Source organism: Euprymna scolopes, chromosome 24, assembly GCF_053919585.1.
Source record: "Euprymna scolopes isolate OS-2025 chromosome 24, ASM5391958v1, whole genome shotgun sequence".
Classification (NCBI taxonomy): domain Eukaryota; kingdom Metazoa; phylum Mollusca; class Cephalopoda; order Sepiida; family Sepiolidae; genus Euprymna; species Euprymna scolopes.
This window is the reverse complement of record NC_136505.1, coordinates 7,698,274-7,725,921: the sequence shown is the minus strand read 5'-3', so window position 1 is coordinate 7,725,921 and position 27,648 is coordinate 7,698,274. Positions and strand designations below refer to the sequence as shown.

Below are 27,648 nucleotides of genomic sequence, written 5' to 3'. Positions count from 1 at the left end.
CACCACCTATTAAGGCCCGGAAGCCACTCGGGGATAAGGGTTATTGCGTGTACAGTAATCAATGGGATAATATCGTGGTAATCGTTAGTAATGGAGATTTGATAAAGTGTCTTACTTAAGGAGGCGGTTTGTCAGGAATTTGTTTATGTTGGACTTGAAGACATCCAAGTTGTAGTCAGGTGGGAAACAGGCAAACAGAAGATAATTCCACAGGCGTGTACTTCTAAGAAAGAAGCTTTGTTCATGGAATCTACGTTTTGATTTAGGCACAGATAAAGAATGGGGAAAATTACTGACAATAGTTTCAGCTAGATGGGTGTTTTTCATGAGAGATTGGCTCACAACGTCTCTTCTGTGAGAGAGAGAGGTTGCAAGGAAGAGAAAAGGGCGTCCCTCACTAGGCCACGAAGTCTATTTTGTACTCTGTCAAGGCAGGATAGGCTGTTTTTAGCAGCTCCTGCCCAAATGTGGCAGCAGTACTCCATCCTTGGACATACTTGGCTTTTATATAGATAGGGAATTGCATCAGCAGTGAGATATCTTCTGGAGCGGTAGAAGGATCCTACCATTTTTCCAGCGACCTTGGCAACATACTTTATGTACGTGTTCCATTTCTAAAAGGAAGAACGTTAGCTGACTATAGCCGGGATTTCTAATTGTTTTTTTAATTGATTTCCAATTGATTTCTTATTGGTTTCTAATTGGTTTTTGGTTGATTTCCAATTGATTTCTAATTGGTTTCTAATTGGTTTTTAATTGATTTCTTATTGATTTCTAATTGATTTCTATGCTTATGTTGGATTAACAAAACATGAAAAACAGACAATATTTAATTTTTTACAAAAAATTTCTTATTTTTTTAATATTTTTATTATTTTCTGTCTTTTTCAAGAAATCCACCTACCACATGGAATGGACGCGCCCTGACCAGTACAACCAGATTCTGGTCAGTCCCAGCATGCTCACTGACCACCTGCCTAATTGTCTTGATGATGCCCTCGAAAGTCTGGATGTGCCTTATGATGAATCCTTGGTTCACGTGTGAAAGCACCCACCTCCTCCCCACTTATTCTGCATTCATTTTTTATCTTCCTGGGAAGATGGCAGCGGCAAATATTCTTGCCTACTCATCCCCCCTCACTTCTTATGTTTTCCTCCTTCGTCCTCCTCCGTGCAAGAATCTTTTGACATTGCTCGCACCATACAAAAACTTGTTCATCCATTTTTATATTTTGTCTTTTATTGCTTCTTGAACTTTCAGTCTAAGTTCTAAGATTTTTTTTATTTTCTTTCTCATCTCTCCCTCTTTTATTTTCTCTTCCTTGTTCTTTTATTCTATCTCCCTCTCATTTTTTTTATTTTCTATCTCTTTTTTATTTTCTATCTCTCTTTTTTATTTTCTATCTCTCTTTTTTTATTCTCTCTCTCAAAAGAACATTTCTCTATTCAGTTTTTCAGCATAAATTTATTGAGCAAATTTCATCCTGAAAAACACAATTATATTTTTTCATATTTTTTTTCCTCTTTCTTTTTTCTTTTTTTCTTTTATTTTCTGTTCTTTTTATTATTTTTTTCTCTCCTTCTCTCCATCACTCTATGCATAAAATTCATTGTCATTCTCCTAAATACACCACACTTGTAAATATTAACAAAGAATTATTGGGGAGGGAGGGGTCGAAGCCAACGTATACAGCACCCAAAGAACTTTACGTATGTGATTCTTTTTAATATATATTCACTGTCAATATTTTTTAATGGAGGAAGAAAAGAAAAGGAAATTTTTGGCTTTAAATGGAGTGCTTGTCTTGCTCTAAATTGTGATCTCTTTAGAATATTGTCACAACGGAAAAAAAAACACTGAAAAACAAAACAATATTTTTTTTTTTTGTATTTGTGTGTCGATTCATAAATCGGTTTTTATCAATAACTTGCTATTTTGTTTTGTAGTAATTTTGCTGAAGTTAGGAAGTATGTTAGCTGACTATAACTAAAAAGTTATATTTACTTTGTATGCTAATGTTGAGTTAACAAAGTAAAATCATCCACAAAATATACTAAAAAACAAAAAGAAACACTATGGAGAGTAGACAATGCATTGTGGGTGCGTTATCCGCAGTTCTTGTTACTCTCGCTTCTCCTTATTTGTCCCTTAGTCCTCATTTTTTTTTCAATGAGTGATTTTTCTGACAAAGGGAGAAGAAAAAGGTTGGTAGTATTTTGTGTTAACAGTTGCCAGAGATGTTGGAAATTCTGTTTCTTTGTCTATCCTTGTGACCATGTCACTAGTAAGGGTGCTGGAGGTAAACGTTTTAACTGGGCTGACGTTATCCACCTGATAGTCAGGAACCCAAACCTTGGATTAACCACCGAGTAGGCTGTACTATCAGCAGGTGCAAAGTGATGTATTGCCATTTGGTGAATGGATTCTGGACCATGCAGTAGCTTCTGGTAGGACCTCTCGATGTTATATTAGTGGGTAACTTTTAACATAAATTTCTTCATTTCTTCTTCTTTTACTTTAAGCAAGTCCGTCAGCCTATTCCACAAATCCCAATCTTGAAAGGTTTCCAGAAAAAATACTTGATTAAACCCAGATCTTCAACTTCCAATGTAGACCCCCCACTACTATGTCTCCTTCTCCAACATCAGGGGTCTACGTTCCAACCTTTCAGAGGTTCAAACTAATACAGGAGACTAAACCATACCTATTATTCCTAAGTGAAACTGGGATTGGACCGCTTACTTCCCTAGAGTTTGAAATTAAAAGATACTCTAATTTAACCTCTAAACCCAACCCCCAAGATCACTGTGGGCACGAAATATGTGCCTACATTAAAGACGACTTTCCATGTGGCAGGGACCTCTCCAGAGAAGATCCTAGTTTACCCTATATGTGCTTCCAGGTTGCACTTGCCCACACTACCACGTTCATATTTGCACTATCGCCTGCAGTGGAGTTACTATCTTTAAAAGCATATCTGAGTAAATTAACCACGTTCTGTCTGCTTATCCTTCAGCAAACATTCATGTCTGTGGAGACTTCAATGTTCACAATGTTGAATGGTTAACCCACTCAAACAAGACCGATGACAAAGGGAGGTTCTGTCATGATTTCTCTACTGCTTATGATCTCACAGAAATCACTTTTTCCATTGCTTCCAACTTAATAATGTATTACATTGTAAAAAGTGCTGAAACTAAAGCCGCTTTCAGCAATCTCTGTAAAAGAGTAATAAAGACTGCAAGAGAGTTGTATGCTCAGTCCATCAAGTCTAAAGTAACTGAGCAGCGGCTTGGGTCCCATCAGTTTTGGCAAATAGCAAAGAGAATCCTGGAGAGAAGTGTGTGCTCTATCCCAACTATCATCAATGGACCTGAGGTAATCTCGTCAGCATCAGACAAAGCCAAACTCTTTGCCAAGATCTTTGCAGACAATTGCCGCCACCCCCAGTATTTCCTTTTGTATCTGAAAACACGCTATGTGACAAATATCTGTACATGATGTTGCCAAACCAATCAAAAACCTTGATTCCAGTAAAGCAATGATGGCATTCCAGTTATAGTGCTCAAAAAGCTTCAACCAAAACTAGCACCCATACTTACAAAGTTATTTAAGTGTTGTCTTAAGGAGGAATGCTTCCCAACACTTTGGAAAATCTCATCAGTATGCCTCGTATTTAAGAATTCAGGTTATGACTCATCTCCCTCTCAGTACAGACCAATAAGTGCATCATGAGTAAACTACTGGAATCCGTGTTAAATAGAGAAGTACTCAACCATCTCAGCAGAAATAACTTTCCTAGTGACGTGCAATATGGTTTCCATTCTGCTAGATCTACAGCAGGCGTACTTACAATTATATCTCATAGGATTAGAGAATCTCTTTACAGAGGGTTCCTCTCTAGGGTAATTGCTTTTGATATATCAAAGGCCTTTGATAAGGTATGGTATAAAGGTCTACTTCACAAGATCTCCAGCTATGGTATAACTGGAAATGTTTTCTTAATTATTAAATCATTTCTCCCTGATAGGTTCATAAGAGTAGTGGTTGATGGGCAGAAATCAGAAGCTCTCAGTATTAATGCTGGAGTTCCTCAGGGGTCCATCCTGGGCCCAACTCTCTTCCTGATCTATATTAATAATCTTCCAAATCACATCCTTACATCATTCATAGACATTTATGCTGACGACACAACAATCTATGGTAGCACATCAAAGACCGTTAATGACCAAGTTCTCTCTGATTCTCTCTCCTCTGATCTCAAGTATGTAGTACAGTGGGGAAAGAGGTGGCTGGTTACTTGTAATGCATCTAAAACCAAACTTCTATCTCTACATCATCAATGCTCTGATGCCAATCTGGCATCAATCGAAATAAACGGCTCTCGTCTTGGGGAGGTCGCTGGAAAAATGGTGAGATCCTTCTACCAGTCCAGTAGATATCTCACTCCTGATGCAATTCTCTATATAAAAGCTAGGTACGGCCAACGATGGAGTACTGTTGCCACATCTTGGCAGGAGCTGCTAAAAACAGCTTACTTTGTGTTGATAGAGTTCAAAATAGACTTAGTAGCTTAGTGGGGAATGCCCTTTTCTCTTTCCGACAACCTCGTTCAAATAGAAGAGACATTGCGAGCCTGTCTCTGCTTTATTGTTATTTTCAAGCTTCAATTTATGGTCTCACCTCACCAAACTTTCACAAATAACACTCGTCTGGCTGAAACCACTATCAATAATTTCCTACACTCTTTCTCTGTGCCTAGACCTAAATGTACATTCCACAAACAAAGCTTTTCTTAGAACTGCACGCCTGTGGAACTTTCTTCTGATTGCCTGCTTTCCAGCTGACTACAATCTGATTGTCTTCAAGTCCAACATAAACAAGTTCTTAATGAACAGCCCCCCCCCACTAAGTAATCCAATTTACAAAATTCCTACTACTTATGTTTACTATGCTATAATCACATTGACTAATGTATACCCATTAGCCCTTATCCTTGAGTGGCCTCCAGGCCTTGATAAGTGGTGGTTCCTGTGTAAAAAAAAAAAAAGTGAAGTAGTTTGATTAAAGCATTGTGTTTGTATTGCAAATGATTTTTAATGAAAGTTTTGACAATCAATGGCAAACAGTAAATACAAAAAAGAATGTGATTATTCAAACTAATATTCACATCTCGATTATTTTTGTTGTAACACACATCTCGATTATTTTTGTTGCAACATTTCAGTTGATGTAAACTCCAACCTTTAAATGCATCTTGTTGAGGTTGGGAACCCGAAATGTTGTAATTAAAGTTTGCTTTTGAACTGCCGAATACTGTTAAATGTTTCTGCAGAAAAAAAAAAAAAGTTTTTCTTCAGCTCGCAAATTTCTCAGCACACACAATAATGACAATCCTTTTTCTTTTTCAATATTCATAGAAAATCTGTATTTCCTTCTTCCCACTGACATGCAAATTAGCCATACATTCAATAATCTTCTGCCAATAAAGAAATACCGGCTTTTTATTTTCTCAAATTCGACCGCATCTTAATTTGCATATGTCACCTTTTCATTTCTTTTCTGTCGGGTTTCAAGTTTGAGTGTCAGTGACTTTTTACAATACGTACATGCCACCCATGGACGCTTCTTTCTATGACCATTGTCACAGAACCTACACAGAATTTCAAACTAACGATAACTTGTTCTCATTCAGTCAGCCATAACCAGATATATTTATATACTTGCATATATATATTTGAATACAGGTATATTTGTATATATATATTTGAATATAGGTATATTTGTATATATAGGTAAAAGTGTACATTTTTATGTTATTCTTTGTTATCATTTGTAGTAAAGATTGAACCTCAACCGCCACAAGAAACATTTTAAAAAAAGACAAAAAAAAAAAAAGAAAACTAACCCCTGTGTCTTGAAATCCCTTTTCCAACAAAGAATGTTCTTCAAGAACTTTTTTAACATAGCAAGCTGTCTGAAGAATTCCACTGTGGCACTGAAATTCTAACTTTGATGTTTTAGCAACTTCTGTCTCTGCAGACATGTCTGTGATGGCATCCTGAAATGAATTAAAAAAAAAAAAAAATGGTAAACATATTTTTCAATTTTAAAAGATAATTTTGTTAATATTGAAAGAATAAAAATTCAATTAAAGTCAAAGCAAACATATTTTTTTTTACTTTATGTGTGCGTGAGGTGGGGGGAGATCACTGTTTCCATTTATAAAGGCCCAGAGACTACTCTAAGATAAGAGTTAAGTGTTAGATGGTGAAACAACATGATCAGTAACGGTGGAACAATGACCAATAATCAAGTATACAATACAGAGTGAACCCTCCTCTAAAAATGTCAGACATGAAATCGTTCATAGAATTCACAATCATTTTTGCAAAGTTTATTTACTAATAATAAACTTGAGTCATATGCCAAGTTACAGTCTAATTAATGCTTCATCACAGACTTTGTTTTTCTTACAATTCATTTTTTCTTTTTGGCTAATGTTCAAACATTCTGGATTGCAAGAAAAACAAACAGGAATTATCCCTGCTCTTGAATGAAACATGCATTAGAGAAAAATGCTGCCCAAATATACAATTTCAAGTAACAGTCAACAATGTTCAACTGTTTTTTTGCATTATTATTGTTCAACTTGGATATTTTGCGAAAATTGTCTTGAAAGTGTCCTTTTTTTTTCTTATTTTATAGTTTTTTCATTTTCTTGTGAAATACAAGAACTTAAATTTTTATAATTTATAAACACCACTGTCCATCTTGGACACAACAACATATACAGGGTGAAACAAACTTGTCACCCTAGAAAAGATGACATGCTTCCATTTCCGTTTGATGAAAATCGGTTTTCTTTTATTTTTTTTGTTGCAGACCATCCACTAGTTGGCCAATTGCATACAACTCCCAAGAGTGATAGGATCCTTCTATCATGTCTGAAAGTGACACAATGTTCAACGAGCAAGACTGGAGATGTGCCGCTGTACTCATGTTCTCTACCGATCCAAGTTATGACAACAGGACCATTGCCAGCACCCTCAAAATGCATCGTTGGATTTCCACAAACAAAAGAGATATGCTCTGGGTGATGAAAACAAATATCCGACCATGGTTATGGTCTTTGGTGTCGTTTCAAGTGAGGACCACATCATGCCACCTCACATCTTCAAAATCAGCTTGAACGTCAACACCAAAGTGTACCTGGATGTGCTGAAGAGTGTGATGATCACCTGGTTGAATCAGGTGACCACTGGTAGACCCTGGGTGTAACAGCAGGACTTGGCGCTGGCCCACAAATCCAAAGAGACCTAAGCTTGGCTTTAGAAGGAGTACTACAACTTTGTACCTTTCTCTCAGTGGCCCTCTCCTCCCCCGACTTGAACCCGCTAGACTATTGTTTCATTATACGTCAAGAAAATCACCAACATGACCTCCCACAATACCAAAGCCAGCCTGATTGCCACTATTCGCCGAGCTCCCACCAAGCTCCTGATGGCGCTTGTGGAAAAAGTATGCTCCCAGTTCTGACACGTTTTGAGGCAGTGATTGTGGCTGAAAGCGACTACATTGAATAGATGTCGACTCTACTACATAATCAAGTTACCTGAATTGAATTTTTCAATAAAAGTTTAAAATAAAGCTTCGGTATTGTTTTCTTTAGGGTGACACTTTTATCGTTCCACCTTGTATAATATATTGCTAGAGTTTTATAACTTACCTCCAGTGATAATGAGCCACGAATAGAAATAACCACTGCACAATTCTTGTGGTCAACCGAGACAATAAAAGGACTTTGGAAAATCTGAGGAAAACAAAATGGAAAAGAATATAAAAAGTCTTGACCAGAAACAAATACTTTGTAAAAAAAAATGAATTCTAATGAAAAATTGTTAAATATATAAGAATTTAAATACTTGTTATGCAAATGTGATAGTGAGGTTTCATTTTTGGAATTAGGGGGAGTGTGGCAGCACTCCTTTATTTGATAATACTCCCAGGACAACTCTGACTCAAAGTGGTAGAAACTGTCAGAGTTCCATCTTAACAAAAAAAATGAAAAAATTCAACACAGCCTTGTCACTGTTGTTACCGTCTAAAAACTAATGACTCAAAAATAGTCGTAATTCATCAATTTTGACAGAAACACATTCCTAGTTCTGCTGTTGCTCTATTTTATAATCTCTTGCGATCGTGCCTATGCAAATAGCATAGCATTCAATGATTTCGCACCTTGAGATTTCATTCATGAATATATATATATATATATATATTCATTTGCTAATATCTTTCTTCTGATGAGAAGAACGCATTTCTTTGAAACTCAGTGGATTAAGAGAATTTCAATATATCTTAGTTGAGTATCCTGCCAAACAATAAATTCATATAAAATATTTTTTAGTCTTAAATTTGTATTCATTTATATATATAATTATTTTTTTTTACTATACTAATTAAATATATAATAATTTTACTATACTAATTAAATATATATATATATATATATATATATATTACACACACACACACACATTTTACTCCTCAACATCACTGCCATCAGTCATATTGAGGCCAGAAATCAAATCGCATTGCAGCTGGGTCTGCCTATGCCCACACGTAATGCATGGTGCCATGCAAATTCTTTTAGCAACTGGCAAGCAAGATGTCCTCCCAGTATCATTGCCACACTAAACACATTGTATAATAATATAAAAAAACTCACCTCATTCTGGAAAGATACGTGAAGTAGTTTGACATTATAATTTTCCGTTAATTTGTAAAAAGTAGCCATGTTACACTGGCAGCAGTTATCTCCCTTGGCACGATGGTTGCATGAGCAACACCTGAAAAGAAAAAAGCGAAAGAACTTAAGATTAGTTTATTAATAACTAGCGGGGGTACCCAGCGTTGCCCGAGTGTTTGTTTCCGGGACGGGGGGGGGGGGGGAGTTTTAAAAAATGTTATGGTAGGTAAGTAGGAAGGATCAAACCCGGAGTCATGAGTAAAAGTAGGAAAATAAAGTGTGAAAAAAAAAAAAAAAAAAAAAAAAACATCTGCAACGTTAACAGTTCGGCCACCAAGAAAAGTCCATTCCAGTTGTTTAGGAAAAAAAAAAAAAAAAAAAAAAAAAAAAAACGACTACGGTAGGTCGGCGCGAACGTGAAAATATAATGTGAATTGTCCAGCACGCTAACCACTACGCCACAGAGCACTGCAGCTTAGTTTAGTGATTTTAAATAACTTCACATGAAAGAACTACGAAGCCAAACCGGTGTTCTCTTCTTAACTGTTCCTTGTGAACGATCCCCAAACGGTGTTAAGTGGTGGCAGGGGGAGGAGGAATTTATTAGAGAGAAAATATTTTACCACTTCCATTGATCTTAACCGATTTTGGCCGTGACTTCTCAGCAGAAAAAGTATAGAAATCTAAGATTATCGAGGAATTTGAGAAATAAGCCTATAACACACCTCAGATATTGTTCTGCCGTTTGTACATATTATATTTGCATGAAATATCTTGATTTTTAATCCTATTAATGTCAAAATCAGACGGGAAAAAATGAGTTCATTTTATTTATATAGAGATAGGATGATTGGCATAAAACCATGCATGTATTTAATATTATATTAAATATGAGTTTATCAACCAGGCTTTCTTTTATATACTCGTACTTTAATAACACAAATAACCCTTATCCTCGAGTGGCATTCAGGCCTTGATAAGCGGTGGCTCCCTTGTAAAAAAACATATATACTAAAATATAATTTAGTTCTGCGATTGGGTTATGTTTGTAAACAAAAAAAAAAAAAAAAAAAGAAATCTAGCGTGCCAGTTAACAGTAATTTATAATTAATTGACTAGGTCACTCGTCTCTTATCTGTGGTTTTCTCTTGACTCCCCTCTCACAAAGGTAATTCAACAATTTTCTAATATTTTTTTAATGCCTTTGGAAACATTTAAAGAAAGAATTACCATCTAATTTACATACGTGTCCATACACAGAAAAACAAATTAGATTATAGAATAATAAGGCTCTTTATTTCTACATAATAATAATAAATCATCTGAGCTTGAGCTTCAATCTATGGTCCCCTCTCACCAAACTTTCACAAAAAACACTCGTCTAGCTGAAAACACTATCAATAATTTCCCCTACTCTTTATCTGTGCCTAAACCTAAATGTACATTCCATGAACAAAGCTTCTTTCTTAGAACTGCATACCTGTGGAACTCATCTGTTTCCTTTCAAGCTAACTACAATATGGTCATCTTCAAGTCTAATGTGAACAAATTCTTGAAGAGCTGTCCCCTTAAATAATTTACCAAATTTCCACTACTAGCGATTACTACGATATTGCCCCATTGACTATCATACACTCATTAACCCTTATCCTCAAGTGGCCTCTGGGCCTTGATAAGTGGTAACTCCTTTGTAAAAAAATAATAATAAAAAGGGTCAAGGAGGATGGAAGGACTGAGGAGAAAAAGCACTAACGAAACCTCCACTAGATGAATGCAAAGAGGACTAGAACCTTGAAGAGGCTTGTTGCCACCCAAATTCCAGTGAAGAATAATGGTTGCTACCGATGGGAAATCAATGGTAAACGGCTGTTGCGATAACACAAATTTATTTGCAAAGGTTATCAAGAGGTGGAGAGTACTAGAAATCTGGGGAGACTTGTTGTCACTCAGCCTCCAGGAAACACTGCTGGTTGTTGAAAGAGAGAAATCTTTGATGACGGTTGGTTGGTTGGTTGTTTTACGACATATCAACCTTTTTCTGGTTATTTAATGCCAAATCCAGTGATTTTGAAGAAAATTTTTTCTAATAGAATTTTTTTTTTTTTTTTTCAAGTCGGTTTCTATTCAACCCATAGTTGGGACCCTAACAGGTACTTCCACTCCAGGTCAGAGTGAACCTGGGAGCAATGGCAATTAAAGGGTGGCTCCATACTCCCCAAAGCCCGCAAGCTGGGCCTCACCATCGGATATAGTTTAAGGTCATATCCAGGACCCCTTGATGATGGTCTGTGTAAAAACGCAGAGTATTAATAATAAACCTGTGAGTAAAATCAGTGAGTAATCTCTGATGAGTTGTGTGTGAACTCCTATTGAGTACAACTAATAATACTAATAATAAAGCAAGAAATATATTTTTGGTTGCGACAAATGTCGATATAGTATAAAGGAGGAGGGGGTGATCAATTGGTAAACATTGATTTTTTTTTTCTCCTTTATAATAAAAAATAGTTGGATGAACGACATTGCGTGGTCATAGAAATCGCTTAAACATGATATTGCAGAATCAATCATCTATTGAATATCAATGATAGGCGTGATGATGAGAAGATTCTGATCGTCCAAAAACAGCAATTCTTTCCCCTTTGTTAAAAACATCATTTATGGAATGTGAAGACCAAAGGATAAAAAAGGGATGTGAGAGTTATGTGGCTGCTGAAAGTAAACCAAAGGTAAACTTTAAAATAATTATGGAAGACATTACCATGGAACTGCTCCCCTGCAAAATACAACAATCATTTTCAAAGATGTGTCAAACTGTCATCAGAATTGATTAAACTTTATTCATTCTTCTCATAATATTCCTTACCTTTGAACTGAAAATCCATCCTCCTCGAGTATCTTTTTGCCTTGATAAGTGGTGGCTTATTTGCCAAAAAAAAAAAAAAAAAAAAAAAAGTGTCAATCGTAGTTGAAGGTAACCCAAAAGTACTACACCACTTTCGTGATCCTTACCTTATTAGGGTGCATCAAATACAATTTTTTTTTAGTTATTGGTATGACCAAATGAAAACTGAACCCTGGTCTGACAACTTATTAGCAAATAACATAACTAAGACTTAATTACAAAAAAAAAAAAAAAAAAAAAAAAAAAAAAAATGGCATTTTTAAAAATGTTTGGCATTTTAAAATATCTCGGTAATTCTGCAGTTTACAAACCATGCTGAAAAATTAACATTATTTAAAAAAAAAAAAAAACACTTAATATAGGGAGAGGAGGCTTTGTTAACTATTCTGTACTTTTATCTAACAATTTAATAAACAAAAGCCTCTGTCCTATCGACGAAACGTTGCATCCCTCTGCCTTTTCTACAAGTACTTTAACGGTGAATGCTCTGACGAACTGCAAGCACGTGTGCCCCCTCGACCTAAATACCCCTGACAAACCCGACAAGCAGCTAAATCCCACCCCTTCACAGTAGAGATCCCTAGATGTAAGAGAACCTTCTACTCCAGTAGTTTCTTCCCCAGGACAGCTAGACTTTGGAATTCCCTGCCGGGTCCATGCTTCCCCAACTGTACTGACATGCAGAAGTTCAAGTGCAACGTGAACCGATATCTTGCTGCCCAACTCCCTATGCAGTATCCCTGATGCCCATGTCCCTGATAGTAGCCCCCTACAACAACATGGCAATATGCCTTGTTTGGGGTGAAAATGTAATAAAAAAAATAATAAAAAAGATACTGTGAAAATTGAATTTAACTTGTAAATTCTATCTAAAACAACAGCACGGATTGTACACAGTAAATTAAGACAGTTTTCAAAAACTCAATCTACTAACAAATTGATGGGTTCAGTTGTTTGGTTTTATGGCATATCAACCTTCTTCCAGTTAATGTCAAATCTAGTAATTTTGGAAGAAGTTTTGTTTTTTTGCTTTAAATTATTTATATCTTCAAATGTGTTTTGCTTGATTGTTTTTTTAGAGGAAAATTGTTTTTGTTTTTAACTTTGCAAAACTAAATGTTTGCAAAAGAAAAGAAAAAAAAACATCAATATTTGATGCATTTTTGGTCAGGAAGCCAATATCTTCAGACAGCCTAATCTGGTAGCAAAGTGGATGTGGATGAAATGGTAATGAAGGGGCAACTCACATTCTCCACAGTCTCCAAATGGGGCCTCACCTCTGGATGTCTTTTGAAGTCATACGGAGGATGATTTAATGTGGGAGCAGTTAGCCTAATGATTCCTAGTAGAGATGAAACATGGCCGACTGTGGAGTTTACTTGCCAGAGATATTTTCATACTATTATTAAAGCTCTACTCACACATTGAGCACTGTTGCAGTAAATACTAAAAATTTTATACACCTTACAATATGCGTACATACATGAAATAATATATATATATATATATATATATACATAGGGTGAGTCACGGGAAACAGATGTTTTTAAGTAACCAATTTTTCATGTGTCATAAGCAAACATGGTGTTCACGACTCCATGATAGCATGAAAGCAATAAACCAAAAGGAAAAACAATTCAAAATCAATAACTAAAACAAAATTTAAGGTAAAAGATAAACAATTAACAACAAACTAAACGGCATCTTAAGCAGGTTTAAAGAGTACCTTCCTCACTCCCTATCCCTTACTCAAGGAGAGTAAAGAGCGTTCTAAAAACATCCGTTTTCCGTGACTCACTCTGTATATTATATTTAAACATTAACATGACAGATCGATAAATTTAAGGAAGGTAGACAATAGATCTTGGGTTTACTTTTTTTTATTATTTTAGTTCTCACATTCCATGAGCGATATTTCTGACAAAGAGGGAAGAATTTCTGTTTCCTCAGTTAGAATCTTTTCTAACACTTATCATTAGCAAGTTTTTGACCTTGAAGTAGTATTTGTTTAGCTCCATACATCAAGTGGTTTCATGCCTTGTCTAAAGCGATTTTTATAATGTGTGTGTGTATATATATATATATATATATATATATATATATATATAAATAAATGTTTAGAGGTACAGAATTTATATATAGTTTTAAAAAAAGTAATAGGCAGAAGTTTCTCAAGAGCTCTTTCAGCTATCATCTTGTCGGCGGTGCGTCAACCTTCTTTGTGCCAGCAAAAAAAAACATCAAACGCATTGTTTCTCTTTGGGGAACTTTGAATTTTTTCTCCCGCTTTTTTTTTTTTTTTTCTCTCCCTCGTTGTGCCAATATTTTAATCGTTTTTAAACGTAAATAAATTTAATTAGTGTCCCCATATGTTTGGCACATTTAATAAGTTCCCCATTAGAACTCTTTATTTTTCGACACAATATTATTTAGGTTGCTATCGATTTTCTCCTGACGAGATGATAGCCGAAAGAGCTCTCGAGAAACTTCCGCCTATTACTTTTTTTTAAAATATATATATATATGTCTTTTATAGAGATGTATTGACAAATCTAAAATGTATTCAATCTATGTGCAGTTTGTGATGAAAATGCTATTTCAAAGCATTAACGTGAGATATTGTCTTGTAGGGATGCAAAGAGGATCCATAAAAAAAAAAAAACGAGAAAAATTAACTTGAAACCGATTTCCCATTTACCTGCAATAACGCGCCAATTGGCAAATCCCACAACCCATATTCATCACCATGTGAAGAGGCCAACCATACATTGCCATTGCAAACTTTAGATAATACTTGATGTTATCCAGATGCATCCAGTCTTGGAGAGAGCCAATTGGTTCGTGAATCTCCTTCACTGGAACATCTACAAAACCAGTATTACTGCTTCCACCATTTTCTGCTATTTCCGTGACCTGAGCTATCAACTGACTGTTAAGACCAGAATGTGTACGTATTGATGTCCCTTCAGATTCTTTGCCTTCCAGTTGAGCCAATTCTTCTTGTTCTTGTTTCTCTTGGACTAGCAGCAAACCTGCAACAATGTCAGTCGGAACCAAGTCAGAATTCTGTAGAAAAAAAAAAAAAAAAAAAAAAATTACTTTTATTAAATTACTAGTGTTGGGGGCGCCCGGCATTGCCTGGTCATAAAATACGATTAAAAAAAAAAAAAAAAAAAAAGGAAAAGAAAACGCGTGCTGGGCACAAACTTATATCAAGTTTGTAAGCGAACACATTATTGATCGGACTATGACGACATGTTATGATGCTGCAAATTTAGCTTTTCAAAATGAAAACACGAAAGATGCACGATTAACAAACATCAAAAACAACATTTTTATCTGACCCCACCCCCACCCCCACCTACCGCCTTTTTTAAACCAAACGATATTTCTACATTAAATAATTGATGGGTTTTTTTCTGATTTTATGATATTATGTGTCAGAGAAATCACTCTTTCTAACATCATGTTCGTGCTGATCCAATGCAGATGACAGAAGTTTTTAGCAGACATGCAAACACACACACAAACATTTGCTCTTTATATAATAGATTAAATACGAATTGCCAAAACTGTTACCTAATTTATACATTTAATAAGCAGATAATTTCTCTCTACTCTTCCTCTCTTTTTCTCTTTCTCTTCAATCCCTGTCTCTCCTTCCATCTGAATGTAATAATTTCTGTGAGAAAGTAACTGAAAGGAACAGAAGGGGACACCTTCCACTAGATTTCGAAGTCGGTTTTGTACTCTGTCAAGGCAGGAAAGAATTCTCTGAGTAGCACCACCCCAGATGTGATAACAGTACTTCATCCTAAAATTGTGTCAGGAGTGAAATACCTTTAAGGTAGGTTTTATGTGCAAATGCACAAAATCCCTTATAAAAAATTAATTTGCAATGCAAAAGTATAGAGTAATTAATTTTAGAATAAAACAATGAAAAAGGCTTATTTTGAAAGAAGAGTGACTGCATCTGATGTAAAAGAAAAAAAAGGAATAGAAAGTTCTAGGATGTTCTCATCTCAGGAGACGGAAACTTGAAATGTCCTCAGGTTGTTGAGTGGAAGTCTTCAGTGAAGTAGTCGCAACCTGAGGGGATTCAGTACACAGAGAATGAGAGGAGAGAGAGGTCTGTTTTCTTTGGTAGTCTTAGCTCCTCTGCTGGCTAGTTCCTGACAGGAGTAATTAGTTCCTTAAGGGACATATAGGATTAATGTGCCCTAGTAGCTGACTGGTCAGTACATGGCTGCATCAGTCAGCAAAGGGGTATTAGTCCACAAGAGAAAATAGTTTGTTTCTCAAGGATCCGACATTGCACAGGATCCATTACATAAAAATTTCTTTCATAAATATGTTTATGTTCTATAACCACACGTTTTTTTTGTTTAGAATAAAACGATAAAAAAAAAAAAAGGAACTATAACTTTTACTAAAAGTACAAGAGTTATTTCCCTTGGTTCATTTTTCTTTTAAAAAGAGGAGTTTTTAAAATTTTCTACATATTAGAAAAGAGATGGATTAAATTGGATAAAGCAATTTTTAAAACAAATTGTTAGTGATGAGACGATTCCAATACAATTATTTATTTTTGTTCTAAATTTCTGATTCCAATTCTTCATAAATCTTTAAATCTACATTTCTATAGATTTGTTGCTGTGAGTTTAGTTTCTCTTCCATTTTTGAATGACTAAAACTCCACGTAATATTTGCACATATTTTCACAAACACAAAAAATGCACTTGGGGAGGGGGGATGATTTATGATTTTAATTTTATTAGTAGTTTAAAAAGGAATATTCATTATTAATACCTGCAATAAAAAATTTTGTTATGCAAAAAGAAAATATAATAAAAAGAATTGTTTTTGGCATTGAAAAATAGTCGAGAAACAACAAGTTGTTCTTGTTGCATAAAAGAAAGGAAGATGACACTTCATAACAGCGTTTCTTTTGGTTGTCATTCAATTTGTGAGGCACCCATTCATCAAATCCAATCTCTCTCTCAAGCGGTTGGAAATCGTTGTATACATTACATATAATTCAGAAACAAGTTCTTAAATAGTTGTGCATGGATTCGTTTCGACTAAGGCTCTTAATTGATCGTTATCAACATCCGATGACCAACCACTACACTCATCATTTTCAAGACACTCGTCGCCACCACAAAATTTCTTAAACCACAATTGTGCTGTGTGTTCTGTAGTGGTTCCTGGGCCAAACACTTTGTTGATATCGCAAGCTGTTTCAACAGCTTTTCAGCCTAGCCGGAACTGAAATAAGAAAGCTGTGCAAATTTGCTTTTTTCTATCTTGCATTCAACGTTTTGAAAAGAAGACATAATTGTTTTAAAAAGATTGTAATTTAAACGATTAGATAGAATGAAAACTGCTCTTTAAAAGTAAAGGTATTATTACAAAAAAATTATTTTAAAATGCATCATTTGAAATGAAAATTAGAAATTCTGCAAGAACTTTCTCCTCAACTTAATAAAATAATAGTTTTGGCATCGAAAAATAGGCACAATTTTTTCAATCATCCAAACACTATAAATTGGAACCAAATAACTAAAGCTCAGTCAAGGACTTTACATGAGAATAATGATAGAGTAGAGAAAGACTAGTAACATCTCTATTGTGGGAAAGCGGCTGTAAAGAACAGAAGAGATGACCCACTAGATTTCAAAATCGATTTTAGATGCCATCAATGCAAGCAAAAGTGCCGAGTGGCACTTCTGCAGATGTGACAGAAATACTGAATATTTGAACATATCTCGCTCTCATAAAGATGGTGGAATGCATCAGGAATTTTTTTTTTATATCAGGAATCAGTAAATTTTATATGAGATGTGTACCACATAAGCAAATTTTTTGTGATCGCAGGAGATACTTTTGAGTTTTATTTTGCTTGGACTTGTAAGCCTACCAGACATTATGATATAAGGAGATAGAAATGGATTCGACTATTCCAAATGGATTAGTGAAAGTGATTTAACTGCCCTACCTTAACTGGAAAACAACACACTAAACTAACAGTCATCATCGTATTCAGTTTAACATTCATTTTTTTACAATTTATCGCCCTAGAAAAGATGACATGATTCCATTTCCGTTTGATGAAAATCGGATTTCTTTTTTTTGTCGAAAACCATCTACTAGTTGGCCAATTAGCAATAGGAGCCTTTTATCATGTCTGAAAGTGGCATAATTTTCAACAAGCAGGATTGGAGATGCGCCTTCTGTACAGTTCATGCTCTCTATCAATCCAAATTTTGACAACAGGACCATTGCCAACAACCTCCAAATGCATCTCTGGACTGCCACAAATAACAACATGCCCATGGTGATGACAACAAAGTTTCCAGTCACAGTTATGGTCTTTGCTGTGGTTTCAAGTGAGGGCAACATCATGCTACTTCACATCTTCGAAATCGGCTTGAAAGTCAACACCAAAATATACCTGGATGTGCTGAAGAGTGTGGTGATCCTCTAGTGCAAGCAGGTGGTCGCTGGCAGACCCTGGGTGCGGCAGCAGAATTCGTCACCAGCGCACAAGTCCAAAATAACACACGCTTGGCTTCAGAAGGAGTGCTACGACTTCTTTCACTACTCCCTCCTCCCTTGACCCGAACCCGCTGAACTACTTTGTTTTGTCATACATCAACATCATCACCAACATGACCTCCCACAGCACCAAAGCCAACCTGATTGCTGCCCTCTGCCGAGCATCCACAGAGCTCCTGCTGGCGTTTGTGGAAAAGGCATGCTCCCACTTCGGGACCTGTATCGCGGCTGTGATCAAAACTGAAGGTGGCTACACTGAATAGATGTCAGCTCTACTATATAATCAAGTTAACTGAATTGATTTTTTTTTTCCGATACAAATTTTAAAATATAGCTATAGTGTTTTCTTTAGAGCAACATTTATCGTTCCATCTTGTATATGCAGCTACGTGTTGGACATCTTTTAGAAACTGACTTTCAAACTAACCTATCTCTGGCCAGGTTTTTATTTATCCCTCTTTCTTTCAAGTCCAGTTTTACCATTTCCTCCCATGTTTTTCTTGGCCTTCCCTTGCGAACGAAACGTTACGGGTTAACTGTTCTACATCTGCTGACCCAAGAACTCTCATCGATTCTGTCGATGTGATCGTACATCAAGAGTGAGAATGATTCAACCATTTTTATAGTAAGTCTGATCGCAGAAGATATTCTTATAGTTTCGTTTCGACTACATTATTTTTAATGCTGAATAAGGCAACTTTTTTTTGTATCATTCAGCATGTCAAGGTTTCTTTTAACCTGCTTAATTCTGTTGTTAGCATTGATTTCTCGGATTCCACTTTGTTTTTTAGAATCAGTTAACAGGTTGCCCAATTTCATTTTTGTTGTTTGTTGTACTTAAAATTTGAAAACACATTTAATTCAATCTAACTCCCTCAACAAATTAATTCCTGCTCTACAGTAGACAACTATTCCAAAACTTATGCGCATGTAAATAGGTTAGTTGGTTGTTTTTGTTTTATGGCATATCAACCCTTTTCAGGTTATTTAATGCCGAATCCAGTGATTTTGAAGAAAAAGGTTTTAATAGAATATATTTGGGTTTTTTTTTTTCAAGTCAGTTTCTATTCAACCCATAGTTGGGACCCTAACAGGTACTACCATTCTGGGTCAGAGTGGACCTGGGAGTAATGGCAATTAAGGGGTGGCTTCACACTCCCCAAAGCCCACAAGAGGGGGCCCTCACCATCGGATATAGTTTAAGGTCATATCCCCACTCGTTATCTGTCCCTCAATCAAAACAGATTCCATGAACAAAGTTTCTTTCTTAGAACTGCACACCTGTGAACTCTCTTCTGACTGCCTGCTTCCCACCTGACTACAACTTGGATGTCTTTAAGTCCAACATAAACAAATTCCTCATAAATTGGATTACTTAAGGGGTCAGTTTATCAAATCTCCATTACTAACGATTACTACGATATTATCCCATTGATTGCTGTACTTGCAGTAACCCTTATCCTCGAGTGGCCTCCGGGCCTTGATAAGTGGGGACTCCCATGTAAAAAGATTTTTGTAAAAATTAAAAAAATAAAACAAATCCAGGACCCATGTAAATAGGAGAAAAAGACAAAACTTAAAACTGAATAATGTAACGATATTAATAGAATCAACTTTTAATTTTTACATTGTATTCTAAATAATTGTCATAATAAAATTGTGTATGAATTGAATGTGAGACAACACAAACGAAAGAGAAAAAGACAAATGATCACGTGATGTGGAAGTCACAAGAGGAACTAAAACATGTTTTGTGCAAAAACATTAATTTAATGTTGCAAAACCGGATACTGTTAGTCATATCAGAATAATGAATTCCTCTCAAAATTGCTCAAATCATTTATGTCAGATATTAAAGGACGAAATTTTAAATGCTCTCCAGAAAACGCATATTTTAAAAAAAACACACAAATTATTTCAGCTAATAGAATAGAAAAAATAACTTGTTTTAAGTCTAAAATAACGATAAATCTTTCCATTCATAAATATTTTCATTTATTAGAATCTGTCAATAAAACAATCACATTTTAGATAAAAGCTACACATTAGAGTAAGTTGTAAATAGTAAACAGCCTGATTAAAATAAACTGGGTGTACGATATCAACTCCTTGACGAATTCTCCAACAATCTCTATCAATATCTCTATTAGTATATAAGAGTCACTTTGCGTGTGTGTGTGTGTGTGTGTGTGTGTTCCTCATTAGGTTCCAAAACGGCTGCGTCTATCTTTTGCAAATTTCACACAAAGCTAATTTATATGTCTGGCAGTGTTCTTAGATAGGTTTTGTGTGGAAATTCGAAAAAAATCTGATCTTAAAAATAGCTTTTCTCTCTTATAGATAAAAAAATAATTTTTACAAAGGAATATTTTACGTTACATCAACCAGGGGAGATAATAGAATTTAAGCAAATCATTTCTAAAAAAAATTGAAAAAATAAAAAATAAATTTATTATAATCTGGAGACGTAGCTCAATAGTCGAGCATTTAACTACAGAGCGAATGATCCCTTATTCAAGCCCAGGTGTACCTCACCATTTTAATTTAATTTTTATCTTATTAATGAGTTTAATTTACAATAAAAGAAGAGGTTCCATTTAAAATCGCTGGAAATCATTTCTTCATTTGCATATTTTAAAACGAGATATTAATCAGAAATGACTTTTCCAGGGCATTCATCGTCATATTGTAAACAAACACAGACGGAATTTGATGAATGATATTATTATTTATTTTTTTTTTTTTTTTTAAATTAGTTCACCAGGCAAATTATTCCTCGTAATATATAATATTCAATAGAGGATTGATTCTATAATAATACGTATGCAATCTGCATAAATTAACAAATTATGTTTAAGCATATTGTATGACCGGGCAATGCCGGGCTGCCAGCTAGTGTCAGATATAAAATTGAAAAGCACTCCATAGAGTGCATACTTCCAAAAACACACAAATTATTTCTGCTCATAGGATAGAAAAAATAACTTGTTTAAGTCTCAAATAGATAAAATATATAATCATATATTTACAGATATCGTTGTCATTGTTGACAAAACTCGGATACAAGCATACATTTTGCTCATTGACATTTTCTACAATGTGAAACAAGTCTCATTTGTGCACGGAGGAGGCAGCTGCAGCTGTCACAGAGAATGGTGGGAAGGTTCGCATATTGTTGACCTCCAGCTTTTCTTTGAACTCTTTTTGTTTCTTCATTTTGTCTTCCGTTGTTTTCGAAGATTTCAGTGTGTTCATATATTTTTCTTCTCCACTTTCCCTGTTGGCTGCATTGACTTCCCAGTTGTTTGTGTCAATTTTGGTCCCTGTAAGAATAGATTTCAGCTAAATTTTAAAACAGCATTTTGGTGTGATGTGGGGTCTGGTTTCAATGGCAAGTTCTAAATAAAGAACTGGCTTAAGTAGGTGGTTGTCAGCTATTCGAGCAAGGTGTTCAGCTCAGCGTAGACGATGTCTTAATGTGGCTTCTATGCTTTCCATCCCGGGGCGAAGGAGAACCTCGGTGTTTGTGATTAAATCTTGCCACTTTATGCATAAGATATCACGCAGTTTTGCTTGGTGACAATGTTCTAACTTTTTCAGGTCTCTTCTATAAAATACCCAAGTCTCAAAGGCATATAGCAGGGTTGAGATTACAATGACTTTGTAAGTCATGAGTTTGGTAGATCGCGTTAGCCTTTTATTGCTGAATACTCTTTTATACAGTTTTCCATATGATGCACGAGCAGCTCTGATTCTGCTATCAATGTCTTTTTCAGCCGTAGTATTTGTTGATAGGATGCTTCACATTTTCTAGTTCTATTCCCCTAATAGTTATTTTATTCTCAAGAGGAGTTTGATGTCCAGGACGAGGTTAGAGAAATACTTTGCTATGTTAATGTTGAGCCCATATTCCATGTAAGCTAGGCACCGCCAAAACTGGGGGGGCAGGTCAGTACTTTTTGACGGACAGTCTTTTTAAAAATCTACCAAAAATCAGGTAATTATCCGATCAATACGAAATTTTCAGCGATTATTAGGAGAAGAATGAACTTTATAACAGTGTACTTATTTTTCATAAACGATATTGATATATATATATTTTTTACTTACAAAACCCCCCCTTGTTTTGAAGTGGGAACAAATATGCTTAAAATAATCATCTGAAACTGAACAAAACATATTGTGTTGTTGTAAGGCACAGAATTATAGATAAAAAAAAAAAAAAAAAAAAATTGTTTGCATACCTTATTTTGACGTCTGAATATCAGAACTTCGATTGTGTTTAATTATCCCGCTTTTGAGTTTTGAAGTGTGAAATTCGGTGAATATGTTAAGTAAAATAATTAATTTAAGTTAAGCAAAACAAAAAAAAAAAAAAAAATTTTAATATTTATACGAAAAAAGCCATTTTAAAATTTTTGATAAATAAATTAACAATTTTTTTTTAGCGAGCCGAATAATGTATGACCATTATTAAACAGAGCATGCTTTGAATAATCGATACAAAAAAAAAATTTGATAAATATTGCGCCCTTTGTGTTAAAAATAGCATCATTTTTTTCGATCTCGTTTGAAAACGTTTGCCGCCTTTCGACTACGGTGGACCAAACGCGCTGAAATGATTTTTTTTTTTATTCTGCTTTAAATTGCCCCCCCCCCATTTTGGGGAGCCTGGCCACCACACACATACACATTAAAAACCAAACTCATACAAATGGTCACCCATCTGGTACTGGCCAGCCTCAGCTTAATAATACATTGAAATTTTCGTCACTGAAAAATAAGTTTTTTTTGGCCTGTTTGGTCTTCCATAGTTTTCTTCTTATCAAAAGAAAACGTAAACAGAGTCGATCTGAACTCTACGTCAACGCGAAATATTTGGTTACCTATATGAATAAGTGGAATTATTTGAAATTCAGGTACTTATATTATAATAAATTTGCATATTCTCTTAGAAAATCATCCTAAATCGTAGTTAGACAATAAATAAATAAATAAATTATTTCAAAAACCCTTTTTTTTTAATATTTAAGTACGTTTTTTGTGCAAGACAAAAATGTCAATTGTTAACTTTTTGGGAAAATTTAACATTTAAAATTTAATTAAAAATAGTAGAAAAAGTTTTACATTATTCTGTTTTCTATATGATAAAATTCAGGGTTTTATCTTTCTGGAAAAAAAAAGTTACTCAGAAATAATGGATTTTAATAAATGTAATTTAGTTTTAAAAAACAACAACAACTTGATTTTGCGGCCATTTTTGGCGGTGCCTAATGTAAGCTCTTGAGAAGTTGTCTGCCGATGACTGTAGATCTTCAATAGTATGGGCTAGGGTATAGTTGTCATTGGTGTATTGCAACTCAATGATTCCTGTGTAGTTTATATATGTGTATATATTTTCACAAATGTAACATACACTTGTGGGGTGGGGGTTGATCTATAAAAAGGCCACTCGAGGATAAGGGTTAATGAATGTAAGGTGGTAGTGTAATAATCGTTAATGGTGTAAATTGGATAGAATTTGATTATTTATGGGGACGGCTTAACAAGAATGGCCTGCTTTCCAGTTGAATATAACATGGTTGTTTTCAAATCCAATGTAAACAAATTCTTACTGAGTTGCCCTCATAAATAATAAAATTCTACCCAATTTACACCATTAACGATTACTATGCTACCACCTTACATTCATTAACCCTTATCCTCGAGTGGCCTTTTTATAGATCAACCCCCACCCCGGGAGTGTATTTTACGTTTGTGAAAATATGTACACATATCACACGGATTTTTATGGTAATCAAAAAAAAAAAAAAAAAAACGATTTCCCCTCCTCTCGATCTGTGCCTAAATCTAAACATAAATTCATAAACAAATCTTCTTTACCAGAACTGCCCATCTGTGGAACACTGTTCCACTTGCCTGCTTCTCAGTTGAATACAACATTGTAGCCTTCAAATCAAATGTAAACAAGTTCTTGTTGAGCTGTCCACATAAATAATCAAATTCTACCAATTACAACATTACCACCTTACATTCATTAATCCTTATCCTCAAGTGGCCTTTGAGCCTTTATAAGTGGTGACTTTAAAGTTAAAAAAAAACGTTAAGAATGTATTTACCGCAAAGAATGGTGCAACCAATTTTGCAACATCCTGAAGCGCATTTTGATTTTTTGCCTTTTTTGATTTACAGCAAAACAAAGTGTTGCATCTGAAAAAAAAAAAAAAAAAAAAAAATTAAAAATTCAGATAAAACAGTGAACACCGATTACTAATGGAGATTTGGTATCTGTCTGTCTGAAACCGTAACTATACTATCATTACTATTAATCTTAATGTTCAGTTCAGTTTGCTGTGCTATTTCGGACTAAATTCAGAAAGTGAAGATAGCATAGTATCTGTTTTGTGGTCATGATACTATCCTTCCAGGCATTACCTCCTTTGAGGGAAGTAGGGGTGTAATATCTGTTTTGTCGCCATGAGATAATCCTCCCAGGCTAGCAATATGCAAACAGAGGCAGCATATAATCATGACGCCATTGTTACCAGTGTAATCGATATAAGCAGAGACTGACAACTGAGTCAAATAGATATGACAACAAGTAAAGCATACATGGTCCCCCATGAGTACACAGTGAACGAGTCACAAAAATATGACTAAGTATTTGCCCCGCCTCCATTTAGCCTGAAAAGTCTGCAAATCCTGGTGAAAATGAACAAACGGTACAGTTTTAGGCATTAATATATGTAAATTTGAGTTCTGCACCATATATAAAAAGAAATGACTAAGTCCATTATTTGCCCCCCCCATTCAGTCCCAAAAGTCCCCAACGCCTTAACATATTTAAATTTGAGTCCAGCACCATGCAAAACTGCTAAATAGACATATACAGAAAATTTGATAAAATTTTGGACAAATATGGTAAAATATCCCAAAAATGGAGTGTTTTTATTAGTCCTAAAAGAGCCTTTGGGGCACACCCAAGAGTTATTGCAAAGTATAGACAAACAAAATTATACAAAAATCAGTTAGTTACAACTTTTCAGAAAGTTTTATAAAAATCCAAAGCATCAATTTTTTTTTTAATAAGCAACAAAAGTGTCAATTTTAGCCATTTTAACCCGAAAGGCACTCCTAGAGGGCAACCAGAGTTTTCGCAGAAAATCCATTTTGTTACTTTTTTTTTGATATCATGTTTAATGTTTGTGCAAAATTTCCAAAAATTCCAAGGTGTTGTTATTGAGAAAAGTGCGGACAGACAAACAGATGAACAGACAAGGGTGAATTTACAGGTCCACCCTCCTTTTGTCGAGGGACCAAAAATTGAGCTATGACACACCTAAGAAAAGTGAGAGGTTACATTGGCAAAAATATTCTGAGAATTTAGTGTTGAACATTTTTGTCTTACGCCAATTCATTATTTACATATTCAAGAGACATGGAATGAAAAAGAAATTGTTTTAAGTTTTTAGGATCAATGGATTCCCCTGGCAGGTGTCTACAGTGAAGTACAATCTCCAACTGCATCTCTGCTGAACCAGCATTGTTGGAATGCAGTGGCAAAACCTCCAGGCCGACTTCAGGATGTGAGTGTGCAATGACAAAAGGAAGGTTTTATGCGCGAGTGCACAAAAGCCTTAACAAAAGATTAATTTGCGACACAAAAGCACAGAGTAATTAATTTTAGAACAAAACAATGAAAAAGGTTTATTTTGAAAGAAGAGTGACTGTGTCTGAGGTGAAAGAAAGAAAAGGAATAGAAAGTTCTAGGATGCTCTCGTCTCAGGAGACAGAAACTTGAAATGTCTTCAGGTTGTCGAGTGGAGATCTTCAGTTAAGTAGTTTCAACCTGAGAGGATTCAGTGGACAGAGAATGAGAGGAGAGAAATCTGTCTTCTTTGATGGTCTGAGCTCCTCTGCTAACTAGTTCCTCACAGAGGTAATTAGTTCCTTAAGGGACATATAAGATTTAATACGCCCTACTAGCTGACTGGTCAGTACATGGCCACATCAGTCAGCAAGAGGGCATTAATCCACAAGACAAAATAATATGTATGGTGACTGCTACAAATCTCAAACTCTTCCTAGTCATGCACCACCATCAATTTTCCAACCTGCCATCAACTCACTTGTATGTGAAACTTGATGTAAAATGATCTCCCACTTCCACGCTATTCTAATTTTTTAACATAGTCAATCAAAAGAAAGTTTTGCTAAGAGAAATAAATTCTTTGCATTTTGGGAGGAGGTAAGGGTTTTTTTTATGCTGAATGTTTAATAAAAATAAATAATTACTCGATTTACCACTAACACTAAGGCCAACTGGCAACCACCTCCTCAAAACAATTTTACAAACCCTACAATTTAAGTTTGAGTGGCAAACCTCTTTCAAAAAAAAAAAAAAAAAAAAAAAAATGTAAAACCACACATAATTGCCAAGAAGTTAGACCCCCCCCAAAAAAAAACAATGCACAAAATGTATTTCCTATAGAAAAAAAAAAATAGTTAGCTGTCCTAAAATGCTAGAATGGCTGTAATTTGCAATCATTTCATGTTATGCCAAAATGATCCTGCAATAGTAATTGTTTTTCTTTTTTAGATTTTTTCTGTCAACTTTTACAGTGTTTTCCATAGAATTGCCTAAAAAAAAGTAGAATCTCATTTTGGAAGAGTGGGTGATGAAGACTGTATTTTTTAATAATGAAAATATTAACTTATCTGGTTTAACTTCATTTTAGCTTTTAAATTTGTTAAATTTCATTAAAATTATCTTTTGAAATTGCTAAATTCCATTAAAATTAGTTTTTAATCATTTAAATTCCATTAAAATTAGTTTTTAATCATTTAAATTCCATTAAAATTAGTTTTTAATCATTTAAATTCCATTAAAATTAGCTTTTTGTGTAAAAATAACAGTTTAAGGAAAATTTTAAATGTGTTTGGTCCACTAATAAAAAATATGAATGTTAGCAAAGGAAAGATCCAAAGTGTGTAGGAGAGAGAAAGAAGAGAGAGAATGATTTATTAAAAGTACAGTGTAAAAGAAAGAAAGAAAAAAGTCCAGACAGAAAGATGATTGGTTGTTTTGTTTTACAGTATATTATTTTTGCGGTCATTTAATGCAAAATCCAGTAATTTTGTAAAAAAGTTTTTATTCAACTTTTTTTTTTTATATATCTTATTTATGGTACTTGTTTTGATTGTTTTGCAGAAAACTTGTATTCGTTTTTGACTTTGTAGAACATGATTGAGTTTTTGTAAAAAAAGAAAAATATATATAAAATCAATGTTTGATGCAGTTTTGTTCAAGAAACCAGTATCTTCAGACAGCCTGATCTGGTAGCACCAGCTGCCTTAACAGGTATTACCACTCCCAGCCAAAGTGGTCCTGGGAGGAATCAAAGTTATGAGGCAACTCCATATTCCCCGAAT

The 27,648-nt window shown here is 34.8% G+C and overlaps 1 protein-coding gene across 1 annotated transcript in view; it reads right to left on the bottom strand.

The window, feature by feature from the left end:
* LOC145246576 (diacylglycerol lipase-beta-like) overlaps positions 1 to 27,648 on the bottom strand; it is a 138,684-nt gene that overhangs the window by 12,040 nt on the left and 98,996 nt on the right. Inside the window, exons 4-8 of the mRNA XM_080108187.1 lie at positions 24,336 to 24,426; positions 14,357 to 14,724; positions 8,733 to 8,853; positions 7,731 to 7,814; positions 5,910 to 6,062 (exon numbers count right to left, since the gene is read on the bottom strand). Of these exons, the coding sequence (XP_079964313.1) occupies positions 5,910 to 6,062; positions 7,731 to 7,814; positions 8,733 to 8,853; positions 14,357 to 14,724; positions 24,336 to 24,426 (817 nt within the window). The remainder of the gene's footprint in view (positions 1 to 5,909; positions 6,063 to 7,730; positions 7,815 to 8,732; positions 8,854 to 14,356; positions 14,725 to 24,335; positions 24,427 to 27,648) is intronic.